Source organism: Pseudorasbora parva, chromosome 7 (assembly GCF_024679245.1).
Source record: "Pseudorasbora parva isolate DD20220531a chromosome 7, ASM2467924v1, whole genome shotgun sequence".
NCBI lineage: Eukaryota > Metazoa > Chordata > Actinopteri > Cypriniformes > Gobionidae > Pseudorasbora > Pseudorasbora parva.
In genome coordinates this window covers 27,056,250-27,069,655 of record NC_090178.1, presented here as the reverse complement: position 1 = coordinate 27,069,655, position 13,406 = coordinate 27,056,250, and the positions used below count along the sequence as shown (strand labels likewise).

Genomic DNA, 13,406 nt, shown 5'->3' with positions numbered 1-13,406 from the left:
CAGAATTAGACAGAGTTAGATTCATGGAAAGAAAATGGAATTAAATGTCCCAGTGAAATCAAAACTGGAGATTTGTTGCCTTTCAGTCCATGTCTAGTAGAGCTAAACTCATCTTCAGCAGACTAAAAATACTGATGACTCATTACAGTATTTACATTAAATTACATTATAAATTTCTGTCCAATCATATGCTCTCTAGAATAATAAAAAAAAAAAGACCCACCCCCCTAAATTAAAAATGCCACCTGCCCCTGACTAGCAAGTACCAAATCTTGGTTCATGTCAAGTGAAACAAAGGAACCAGCCCTTTCCTATGTTCTATAACGGTAGAGATTTTTTGAACAGTTTAATGATGACAAGATTAATGCAGTGACCCTTTTAGGTTACACGGATATATTCAGTTAAGCCGTTTTCTCTACTTGTGTGTGACTCACATGCCAAACTGAACAAATGCCATGGCCGACTTTTTAAGTTGGTCAGTAAATCCTTGTTCACAAGCAAGATACCCAAGTACATTCAGTTTGTTCATGTGATGGCTCGTGAATTTGTCCCCTAGAGTCTTGTTAAGAAAAAAAAGAGAGTCGTTCAGCTAAGAGCATATTTGTTTAGTACGTCCAACAGTATTGCATGGAAGGGAAGAACAGTTTGTTCACTTAAAAGATTTATTCAAAAACACTGAATCATTCACAAACATCTAATGTGCGTGTTTTCAAGGGGTCTTTACGAGACATCAGGGAAGAATTAGTTTCTCTCAGACACACCATCCCTGTATAAACTGAAATATCTTTGTGTATAGCCCTATTCGGATAAGACTAGTTTAGAGAAATTCATTTCACAGGCATACTTAATTGTGACTTTAATTTTAAAACTGTTTGTGTACCAAACTTTTGGATGCTTGCTTTCATTTATCATTTCAATATGGATGATATCCACTGAAGAAAATTAATTATTTCTAAATTCTGGAAACTGCGAAGCCCATTTTATTATCTGTGTCAGGTAAGATACTTGTCTGGAGGTCTTGGTTTACTTAGTGGGTTTATTTTAAAACAGCCACTTCTATAAACCCATGTGATGTTTATTTTAATAATAAATTAAAGCTATATCAATAAGTAATTTATTAAAAAATATAAATCATACATGATGCACGCAAGATGACCATCTGTAACGGCCATGTCTAGAAAAGACACTCCCACCTCTGTAATAAAAGTCAGTCCAATCCGAATCTGTACATGAAATCACAGATGTCGGGTGATAAGAATTGTAACTCAAACATCGTTTAGAAAACTAGTCCTTAGCAGCTTTTTTTGAATCACGTGAATGTATGTGGGAGGGTGACATTTATGTGCAATTCCTTAAGGGGAGCTGCTTTCCATAAGGCCAGTTTGCAGAGTTCACACTTACAACTGCACAATGAAGAAGGAAACACAGCACCAGCATGCAGCCTCACATAAAACAGAAAAGAAACGATGATGGACAAAGGAACATATGACTGGTTGATGGATGGATAGACGGACGGATGAGAGGAGGGAAGACGTAAGAGAGGAGGCTGGGATTGACAGGGGAGACAGCAGACAGACGCATCGGCCTTGAAGCCCCAAACACGCGCCCCAAACAACGCCGCACACTGCCCGGAGAATGCGTGTGTGACATGAAATGAGTGTGCGGAGACATGACTAGCACTGCTGAAAGAGAGCAGTGGATGTGTTAACACCCAAAATAAACATCTTTATCTCGAACTCTTATGTTTTTTATTGATTGTTACCACTTTTTCTTGTGCATCTTGCGCAGACAGAGTTAACGACAGAAACAACAGGAACACAATCATGTCTGACTGCTTCAGTCGCCATGTTCCCGTTAGCCACCCACTGTGGTGTGCTTCTCTCTCCCACACACACCTCAACCTCCCACTGTTTCAGTCAGAGTGAGCGTGTTGTTCTGATCTTTGAGTCAATCTCTCACTGCCTGCCTGAGTCCTCTGAATTATACATGACAGTCTGATCATATAGCGGCCACGCACACGCGCACACACGGATCTACATGGCTTCATTATCGGAAGATTTCACGCTCACACAGAGCCACTGAGGGGGTGCTTGCCCATGAGGAAGTCTCAGTCACAATGCCAGGGTGTTGGCACACAACTGAAAAGGTGTTCTGAGGGGTTTTCAGCATGTCATTATGTGGTTTCTAGACACTGACCAAGAAGCACCACAATTTGTAGTATCAAATCCGATACTATTCCATCTTTTAAACTTTAGTTAGTGTGTAATGTTGCTGTTAGAGCATAAATAATACCTGTAAAATTATAAAGCTCAAAGTTCAATGCCAAGCGAGATATTTTATTTAACAGAAGTTCCCTTTCAAAGCCTACAGCGATCGGCCGGTTTGGACTACACCCCAGCACTTCCTTCTGGAATGACGTCACTAGAACGGTTTGTTACACGCAAAATAGGGGGCGTGGTCTTGTTGCTCTCCCACGTGGAGAAGAGCGCGCATTCAGCGCTTGCATGGGACCTTTCCGGGCAAAGTGCGCCAAGCTGCTGTCCAATCACAACACGGGAAGCGCTGGCCCAATCAGAACTCGTTACGTGTTTCTGAAGGAGGGACTTCATAGAACAAGGAAATCATCAGGCCGTTTTTAGGACAGAGAAAACAGCGCTGTACAGATAAGTCAAGTGTGTGAAAAATACTGTGTTTTTTTACACGCGAAACATGAACTCATGTTATATTTCACACTGTAAACATAATCAAAGCTTTGAAAACACGCGAAGAACGGGACCTTTAATATCTTTATATACGTTTTCTTCCCCATAGGAAGTTGTTAAGGAAGCAGCTTAAAGTATTTATTGCCCTATCTATTTTTTAAATGCATCTTTTTATCTTATTATGGATGATTCATCCAGATTAATTTTTTAGAAATAATTAATGACTTTAATTATTAATGTTTTCACTCAGACGTCACTATATGGAACAAAAGATCTGCCGATACTTCTGCTACATTTCTTTAAAAGTTGCTTAAAGGGATAGTTCACCCAAGCCTTAGTGAACAAACGCCACTAATAATATTGTATTACCACTAATGTAGTCTCTTTATCTTTCTCTAAGTACTGCCAGTATATTAATAAATGTACATATTAGTGCTCTGAAAGACTCTTAAAGTGAATGGCTGAGTGGATGAATGAAGCTCATGGAGCTTTCCTAGACAGTCAAGATTTTTTTGTCACGACAGCTGGATGGAGAATATGACAATCTCCAGAGTTGAAAATGAATGATGGAGGGGAGAGAAAGAAAGAAAGAGAGAGAGAGAGAGAGAGAGAGAGAGAGAGAGAGAGAGAGAGAGAGAGAGAGAGAGAGACAGAGAGAGAAGTGGGGGTTGAATCTAGGTTAGCCATGAGGCAGTGTTGAGAAACGATTTGGATTCGAAGTTGGATTCCCGGCTCTGGCTCCAGTGGTGGAGCTACAAAACGCGCTCCGAGGTATCCCTGTACCGCTCTCATGCTTTCAGGAGGAACACCGAGACAAGATCTGTGCGGGCCGACCTTAGTCACCATGGAGATGGTTGCCGGGGGCGAAGACAGCCACGCGACCGAGAAGGTAGTGGCCATTTCATGGCTGTCAAAACGGCTGCGCTTAAGCACGGTTAACCAACACTTCCTACGGCGCTCCACAGAACATATCTCCTCTTGCACCTGATTCTAACACCACATGCCGCGAACGCCAACTGAACAACAAATTCTGTCCGCACATGCACCACACAGCCTGGCTCTGCATTATGGGTCTGATTAGCATTTCCCTTCCGCTCTTCCTTTGACAGAGGAGGATAAGAGGCCGGGAGCTGAAACAGCAGTGACTGACTTATCCTCACCGAGAGCCTCTTGTGGGGGGAGATGGTCGGAGAAGGAGGGTGGGTGGGTGGGTAGCAGGTTTGGAAGGCACAGAAGTGGCACAGGCAAACAAAACGAGAGAGTTGGAAGTGAAGAGGATGAAAGTGATGTGAGCGGAAGAGGGGAGGAGAGCAAGAGGATGCACGTGCGATGGGAGAGCCGTAGGTTCCCAGGGGGGTTGAAATGCCACCAGCGTTCATCCGCTCCACCCTCCTCGCTTGGTTCAGTCTCTTCCTGCTTGCCCTTTCTCTTGTTTTCACTCCATGAGAATATGGGAGGAACCAAACGTGGATGGGAGGCAAGATGTTGTGAGTTTAGTGTACAGTAGAGGAACGTACCTTTCCAAATGAGCAAAAATCTGCCTTAAAGCCACACATATATGCGAGAGAGCGAGAGGGAGGGAGAGAGAGAGAGCGAGAGGGAGGGAGAGAGAGAGAGAGAGAGAGAGAGAGAGAGAGAGGATAGCAAAAGGAATGGAGAAAGGTAGAAGGCTTTTAAAACCCAAGTTGTGAGAGAAAAGCACCTTTCCTCCACATTACCTAAGAGCTATTAGTCTTGCTCAGCACTAAAGCAGCTCAGTCCCTCCGCAGTCAACCATGTGGATATGTTATTCCATCAGCCTGTCACAGGACATCAAAATGGGACAGAAAAAGCCAGGAGAGGACAATTTTGCATCCAATGACAGCGAACAAACGTAGTGCTCACTTTTGCCATGAAGCTATTGTGAAGGGCAGGAGTAGTTTACCAGAGGTCACTAATCAAACCCACGCCAAACTGAACATGTTATAATAAAGTCAATAAAGTAGCCACAGTCAAAACATGTATAAATAAAAGGAAGATTCCTAATGGAATCAAATAAGTTTAGTCAATAAAGACCAGATTAAACTAACACTGCATGATGAAAACGACTAAATAATTTTATACAAATATAATGAGAATGTTTTTTTTTAAATGCAGTACATTTTTTATTAAGTAGATGGAAGAATATGATTGATTTAAATAGTCCAATCGTCATATGTTGGTTATGACTGCTCAAACACAATATCAAAAGTTTGGGGTCAGTAAGAAAGAAAGAAAAAACAGTCAGTAAGGATTAAATTAAATTGATTAAAAGTGAAAATGAAGACTTACATTGTTACAAAAGATTTCCATGTCAAGTAAATGCTGTTCTTTTACATTTTCGATTTAATCAAAGACTTTTCCCACAAATTTTCACAAAAATGTTAGGCAGTCCAAATGTTTTCAACATGAGAAGAAATGTTTCTTTAGCACCGAATCAGGATTTTAGAATGATTTCTGAAGGATCATGTGACACTGAAGCCTGGAGTAATGATGCTGAAAATTGGATTAATTTAGGGTGATAGGGAAACCATTGAGATGACTTAGAAGAGAGTTCACCCTATAATTTAATTTAATTTATTTATTTTAAATTGTAGTACTATTTCACTAAATTTATGTTTTACTGTTTGTTTGTTTTTTTTGTTTTTAATAAATGCAGCCTTGGACTGTGAAGTACTGAATAAGAGACTTCTTTCAAAAACAAACAAATCTTACCGACCCAGCGTGTGAGCGTAAGCTATAACCAAAATATAATTTCACGCGTTGTGAAATTGCTTTAACAGCATGCTGCAAGTGATACAATATCTTCAACATATTGACTACTTAAAGGGCATTTTTCTGAATACACTACAACTATGATTTAAACAGAAAACAGTGCGCAACAACACCCAAATACAGCTGCACTCAACCCAACCCAAACAAAGTTATATCTGCAATCACACAGTCCTCTCTGTGGGAAATGTCCTTTGGAATTCTATTGGACCCGTATCACAATTTCAAACATGTTTTCAAGATCAACAGGCTAAAGTAAAAACGCCACCATAGAGTCAGGAACAGCTAAATGCTGAGCGATGACAGCGCATGCAAGGTGATCTTAAAGGACAGACAGAGTGATGAATAAAGCATACACAGACAAGGAAAGTGCCAACAAACTGCCTTTATGTTTGAACTGTAACCCCTTGAAATGTAGTCTAAATTTCCAACTAGTACCACTGTTACCACCTCACACTCACCACAGTATAAATGTGTGAGGATCCTGTTAAGACATACTACAGACAGACTTACCCCTCACGAAGACGGTGATCTGATCTCTGCCGTATCCCAAGCTGTTCCTGACCTCACAGATGAAGGTGGTATTTATAGTGTCATCCACCTTCTGCACGGCGAGCCGGTTTTCCTGCACCTGCACCGTTTCAGGCATCAGCCCGGACAAACTGAGGGACAACATTCATGGAACATTAGCATAACGTTTCAGAGAGAATCAAAGACTATCAGCACTGTCTAACTCCCTGTGCAACTTATTCTGGCCAAGAACCACCCACTTAGACTGGAAGAAGCTATCTGACTATCTTTGACAACAGTTAGTTTTGTGGTACTATTTAGAGGTGGGTTTATTTGAAATTATTGATACCACAATAATAGTCTGGCATTGAAAAAAAAAGTGACAGTCCTTATTCCCAGAAGTTGTGTTAAAGCCAGCTGATTCAGAATAGCGAGTGCCAGATTGAGAACATGCCTTCCAATTTTGTGCGCGCCCGAGGGCCTGTAAATGAACGGTGGCTGGTTTGTGGACATTATCTTAAGTCGGGGGAACACTGTACGACTTTTACAGTATTTTCGGATTATTGCTTGCCAGACTGTACGGTATATTCCCATTGAAGCATTCCCATCCAACACTGTGTGTGACATCTATGATCTTAGACAAGACTATGACCCAAATCATCCAATTAACATTTACTAGCAGTCACCAAACTGCGCAACTGTGCCAATGAATTTCTGACACTGACAGAACTTTGTCTGATACTGAGATTCTTTGCATAGGCTAGGGGTGTCCTGCTCCTGAAGGGCCAATGTCCTGCAGAATTTAGCTCCTACCTGCCCTGACACACTCGACTGGAAGCTTTGGCTGTTTCTCATATAAGCAATCTCGCGTCCTTGTGTTCTTGTACTACGTCGTAATCAGCCGTCAAAGTTGAATTCCAATACTCAAAAAATGCAAGTACAGAGGACACATGAAAGTATCCAGATGTGTTCTTGATATCGAGGATGCATCGAAAGCAGACTTGAGAGAATAGAACTGTTAAAAATCCCAGAAGACAATGCAGTCAGTCGACGTACGGAAGCCTGTAAGCTTCAAACTTCCTGTTGCAAGCTCGTAAATAGTGACGGCTCTTTGTATCAAACATTGTATCCGTATGTTTTGATTAATTTGAATAAAGTGTTAAAGAAATGAAGAAAGTAAAATAATATGAAAATAAGCCTCTAATAATATGAAATAAATATTTCAATAGGTTGTGATATTTGCGATGTTGTGTTGTATTTATTGTGCATTAGCTGCTACTTGACATGCTGGGATAGTCTGTTGAGCAACAAGAAAGATCGCAGCACATCTCAAATTTCATAAGGAAGCGTTCTTTGATGCATTTCAATGTCACCTGGCAAGACTGGTCTCCACGAGAACACAAGTCCGTTCTTTGTGTTCTTGGAATTGAGAAACAGCATTTTAGTAATCCTGAAGACATTGATTTGCTCAGGTGTGTGTTTCATTAGGATTGGAGCAAAACCCGGTTTGAAAGGTGGCCCTCTAAGAGCAGGACTGGACACCCCTGAAAACACCTGAACCAGCCAATCTAGATCTTCAGGATCACTAGAGACTTCCAGGCAGATGTGTTAGAGCTAAACTCTGCAAGTAAGTGGCCCTCCAGGAGCATGTTTGGACAACCCTGCACAAAGCAATCAAAGCCTGCACATTTTGCCCTATGAAGTCTTTTGCAATCCAACAAAAACAGCAAAAAGGTGCCCACATTTTGACAGTGTAAACCCTACTTAAAGCTCAGACTAAACAGAACTGAAAGATAAAAGAAAATGCTTACGTTCTCCAGGTGACAGTGGTGGGGACGGGGTTTCCATTAGACTGACAGGTCAAAGATGCACTTGTCCGACCCCTGTACCAGTTGTTATCGTACCCAACGATCTGCACCTGGGGAGGATCTGATAAAGAGAGAAAGACAGAGTAAATAGGTGGATCGAACAACTGGACTTTATGAATGAGTTCAGCCTTGCACCATTGAAGTCTTAGGTAAATCAGACACTGATGCGGTCCGACAGCTGACTCAATGATGACCTCATTGACCTTTAGTTTCTGGTCCAAGCAGCACTGTAAAGCCTCAGGGTAATTTGCTTGATGACCTCTACTAATGTCTAGCATATTCTGAGACACATTACTGGCATGGACCGATTGAGACATGGCTCACAACAAGCAATTACCAGCTATAGCAACAGGGAATGCTTAGAGTAACAGCATTTCGGATCAGTAGTTGCTTGTGTAGTTAATGTTCTGATTGATATCTTACATTCAACAACAAGTTTCATCGGGAAGGTCTCAGGCTGGGACATGGTGCGGTGCGACACAATGCAGCTGATGTCTTTGCCATTATCCGCTGGCTGCGGAGCCAGCATGTAGTTGCTCTGGATGGTGACGGTATTATCCGGATTGTCCGTCTTCATCGGCGTCGTCACATTCCCGTTTAGCGTCGTTGACCAAGTAATGGTCGCTGCCGGGCGGCCATTGGATGATTCACAGCGCGCCACAATGACCGGGGTTGTGCCGGCAGTAACTGTGATAGGTATAGCCATGTTCTTTGGTTTAGCTGTGAGAAAGAGAGAGAGTTTGACCTTTATTTGATGCTATAATGTGAAGGAGGGTAAGGGAGGATGAGAGGAGGAGGGGAGGAAGTGGAGACGGGAAGATCACAGATCGGCTTGTCCTGCCACACGCTAACAAAGCGCTCACATTGTACTCACGTTTCACTCTGAGAAAGACATCAAAGAGAGGGAAAGGAGAAAAGCAGGGGAGACGGGGAACGACAGGGAAGCGACGGCCTCTCAGCATGATAAGCAGGCAGATCAATAGCGGAGAGAGAGAGAGGAGGGAGGGGGCAAGCGAGCGAGAGCCCGGCCAAGGTTACTACCACATTTCACACACATTAACAGCAGCACAATTGATCTGACAATACCATTTATAAATCCCCTTTAAGCCCACAAACGGACACAGACGTGAGTCAGAGTATGCGTACACACACATGACTGTTTGAAGCACAATAAGGCTGCAACTTATAATATTTATACTCGACCAAGCTGTCCCTTTTAAATTCAGCCTGAATTTAAGTCTATTAAATCTGTAGTCTTTTAAATTTTTCACCCTGGTTTTGCTGAAACAAGTTGTCAATATTTTTTTTTTAACATTTTGATTAATCTGACTTTAAAAAGCCAAATTCCAAGTTGTATTTTATTGAAAAGAATGCTGTCAGTCATGTGTTACATAAAAAAAATGCCTATTTTCCCTAATTTCATTTTAAAAAATTGTAAATTATTTTGTTTTAATTTTTCGATTTATCATATTTAATGTTTTGCACACAAACATACCCAGCATGATCAGCGAAGAGACTCCCTGTTCATTGCCGGAAGGGTAGGTGGCGTATTCACAGATATATCGTCCTTCGTCGGTCATCTTCACTTCTTTGATCTGAATGGATGGGTTGTCCAAAGTGGGCGGATCTGATACAAAACGGACACGCCCAGAAAGAGGGGATTTGGCAGGGTAACTTGCCCCAAAGTTTGGATGGAAAACTGCGATGTTGGTTCGCTCTGCGTCAGTCTGTTCAAATATCCATGACACCTGCATGCCAGAGGAAACGGAAAACGAAAAAAAAACAAAAAACAAATCAGCAGATGACCAACAGATGATTACAGCAAATAAACACTTACAGAAAGTTCTTACTATGAGCCCAACAAACAAGTTCTTCCTACAGACGCTTGTTTGTTGGGTTCCACAGATCTGCTTAAGATTGGCAGGTAACAAAGTTGATTTCAGACCTGAGTGAGCTGGTTTTCGCCTGGGTTCGGAAACTGGCAACGCAGTGTCACAGTCTGACCAGGATATGACACGACTTCTGGCTCCACCCTCACGCGGTCAGCCAATAACCCTGGAAAGAGAACAAGAAAAAGCCATGAGAACAGGAAACGACCTTCACTTCTGTCCAGCTAAATTCCACGTTAACCCCGACCACCTCGCCGAGTGCAGCCAGAGAGAAATTCAGCACATACTAGCACAGTCTAGGAGTTCAGGGATGGCAAAATGAGAAATGATAAACGAGGTTACAACAAAACAGCAAGTAGGCCAATGTTTCTGATCTCAGCCAGGGTGTGCGAATCTAAATGTGAATGTGCGTGTGTGCGCAAGTGTGTGAAAGTATCTATGGAAAAAAAAAAAAAAAATTCAGCTAGCTCTCTGCCTAAAGCATTCATCATCCAACACAACCCTGACAGAACACATTCAGTAAGCACACGAGTGTGTACGTGTGCACATCACTGGGGGTGTAATGTGGTAAAGAAGTGAAAATTGCACACAAAACTCAGTAAAGTACCATGGGAGCACTGCATATGTCAGAGCCTTTCCAACTTGCAGAGTCCGGCAGAGTTTAAGAGTTTCTAGCTCGCAACATTTCCCAATCCCATTCTCCCCATAATTTCCTGTCTTCTCTCTACAACAGTGGTTCTCAAAGTGTGTGACAAACCCCCCGGGGGGATGCAAAGGAGATCAGCTGAAAAAAAATTAAATAACAGGAAACAGCCGCTGTAATGGTGTTGAAGTGCGTGAATAGAGGTTGGTCTCTGCCTTTATAAAGCGGCACCAAACGCCAATCGTTCTTCATGTCACCGTCTAAACAAGCCGACATAGAAAAGGACCTCTTCAGCAAATGACATGACACAAGCTGCTAGTGTGAATGCTGCCGGGTTCCAGCGAGAAGACTGTCAAAAGAGCTCACTGCAGCCACCGATTATATACTGTTCATCCAAAGCATCACTGAAATGGTTATGTTCTGATATGGTGTTTTTCATTACACGTTTTTTTCTTTATTATATTTAGTGAAAGTATTTGGTAGTCAAAGGTGATGGCGGCAGATTTTCTTTTGTTTAAAGGAGGCAGGACCAAAAAAGTTTAAGAACCACTGCTCTACAGCGATATTATAAAAGTAGCACATTTACTGCATAAATGTGTGGTCACATATGTGACCCTGGGCTACAAAAGGTAAATAAGGTAACAAGGTAAAACTTTTTTTTTAAATAAGATTGATGAATTAACATGAAAACTGGAAAAATAAGCTTTTCATTGATAGATGGTTTGTCATGATAAAGATGATATTTGGCCAAGATAAGATAAAAACTATTTGAAAATCTGCAATCTGATTATTGAGAAAATCACCTTTAAAGTTGTCCAAATCAAGTCCCTAGCAACGCATGTTACTACTAATAATATTTTTTTTATATATATTTATGGTAGGAAATTTACAAAATATCTTTTTATATTTTAAAATGTTATATTTTTTTGTGGTCCACGGTTATTTCAATAGGGATTTGCGCAATCAGGAGGATTGCATAAGGGTGAAAGATTTCCCCATGAAAATTTCACATTAGGTTCAAGTTGGTCACACAAGTTCACCACATTGATGAAAATAGAGCTACTTGTTTTAAAAGTGACTCCTGGGTGAGCTGTGCTTCATGCATCGCGACATTACCAGCACCAACAATAGAAAGTGCTTTAATTTCTCTAATGCGATTGCACGTCAAGCGTCAGAAAGTATTATAGGTATGAAACTAGTTAGACCAGTTTATCTGCTAATCAGCTGAAATGACTGAAACTCTGCCACATCAAAACAGTGAAGAGGAAAGAGTAAAATGTATTTAAGGTATTAAGAGGAAGGTATTAAGAGGAAGGAAGCTTGAAGTAAACATGTTTTACGAGAACTCCATTGCTTCCTCTTTTTTATCTACAGTAGGGTTCAAAATTGCACATTGAAAATATGGGATCATTTACGGCATTGATTACGTGACTGTACAGACAATCAGAGTTCATACAACTTAAGTACTGCTGCCATTAAAAGGATAGTTCACCCAAAAAACAAATTATCGAGGTATATATAACTTTCTTCTTTCTGCCAAACCCAATCAATTACATTAAAACATATCTTGGATCTTCCAAGTGTTATAATGGGACTGAATGGTACCCTCTACATTTTGAAATCCAAAAAAGCCATCCATCCATCCATCCACCCAGCTCCAAGGGTTAATAAAGGCCTTCTGAAGCGAAGCGGTGTGTTATTTTTGTTTTTTTTTGCGTGTGAAAAAATATCCATATTTAGAACTTTATAAATAACAAATCACTGGCATCTGATATTGACCGTACATGATTTAGCTCTGGCTGTAGAGTGACCTCTAACCTGACAGACTGACGAATGTGGAAGTGCAGATGAGAGAAAAACAAACCACCGGTGTGGAATTAGAGCTCTAAAGAGAAATTTTAACGAGAAATGTCAGATGAGCTTAAGTTTGTTGCCCAGCCCTATTTGTTTGAACCACGAGTGGCATCTACCTAATCCACCTAAGCTAGCGCTACTCCTACATCATATGCGTTGGGTCAACTTGCGTACAGCTGTTACCGGAAGCCAGTGATTATGGTTACAAAAGCGCATCACTCCGCTTCAGAAGGCCTTCATTAACCCCCTGGAGCCCTATGGATTAATTTTCTGATAGATGGATGCGCTTTTTTTGGGCTTCAAAATCTAGGGTACCATTCACTCCAATAAAGCTTGGAAGAGCCAGGATATTTTTTTAATATAACACAGACAGTGTTTGGCTGAAGAAATAAATTCATATACATCTAGCATGGCTCGAGGGTGAGTAAATTGTGGATAATTTTCAATTTTAGGTGAACTAACCCTTTAAGCCTTAAATGTATGTTCATTTTTCAATTCAACGTCTCACCCAAACTGTAATGCTAATTACATAATTTGTATAAACAAAAATATATGTGAAATGATACATTAATTTAGACAAACCAAAACATATTTTTCAACTAGTGGTCATGTAAAACTCTTTTCGTCTCCTGCAGGTGTTCAAACTGAGACAAGGGTGGGTGGGTGGGTGTGTGCGTGAGAGCCCACCGAGGCGATTACTTCTGAGCCTGCGTTTAGCACCGTTGAGCCCTGTTATTGAAAATCTCCCTCTCGCTGTCTCTCTAGATGGAGAACGTGGATAGGTCATTACACTGATGTGTAGAGAGAGTCAGCAGTCCATCAGAACGCTAAACACATACACTCCTCACCTTAACATAAATAGAAAGAAGGGAAGGGTTTCGAAGAAAGAGATTCAAGAATAAACCGAAGGCACAGGAGAGACGCAGACCACCTCATTCAGTGTAGATGGCATATTTAATTCTACATTTACACTTATTAAATGTAATGTAATGTCTGTCTCTGTACATTTTAGCGAAGGTATCCCTCATAAGGAGATTGTTATATTTGGGGTTCCTTTAATTAAACAGTACCATTAAAAGGACTATATGTCTATCCAACAACTTCATTACCATTTGTATAAAACCAAACATGGCATCTGCCCAAATTAAGG

The 13,406-nt window shown here is 41.1% G+C and overlaps 1 protein-coding gene across 2 annotated transcripts in view; it reads right to left on the bottom strand.

The window, feature by feature from the left end:
• Positions 1-13,406, bottom strand: part of si:ch73-22o12.1 (nectin-2) — a 90,783-nt gene that overhangs the window by 49,526 nt on the left and 27,851 nt on the right. For both annotated transcript variants that reach the window (XM_067448865.1, XM_067448864.1), the window contains exons 2-6: positions 9,816-9,925; positions 9,366-9,618; positions 8,294-8,590; positions 7,814-7,931; positions 6,006-6,154 (exon numbers count right to left, since the gene is read on the bottom strand). In XM_067448865.1, coding sequence (XP_067304966.1) covers positions 6,006-6,154; positions 7,814-7,931; positions 8,294-8,590; positions 9,366-9,618; positions 9,816-9,925 — 927 coding nt within the window. The remainder of the gene's footprint in view (positions 1-6,005; positions 6,155-7,813; positions 7,932-8,293; positions 8,591-9,365; positions 9,619-9,815; positions 9,926-13,406) is intronic.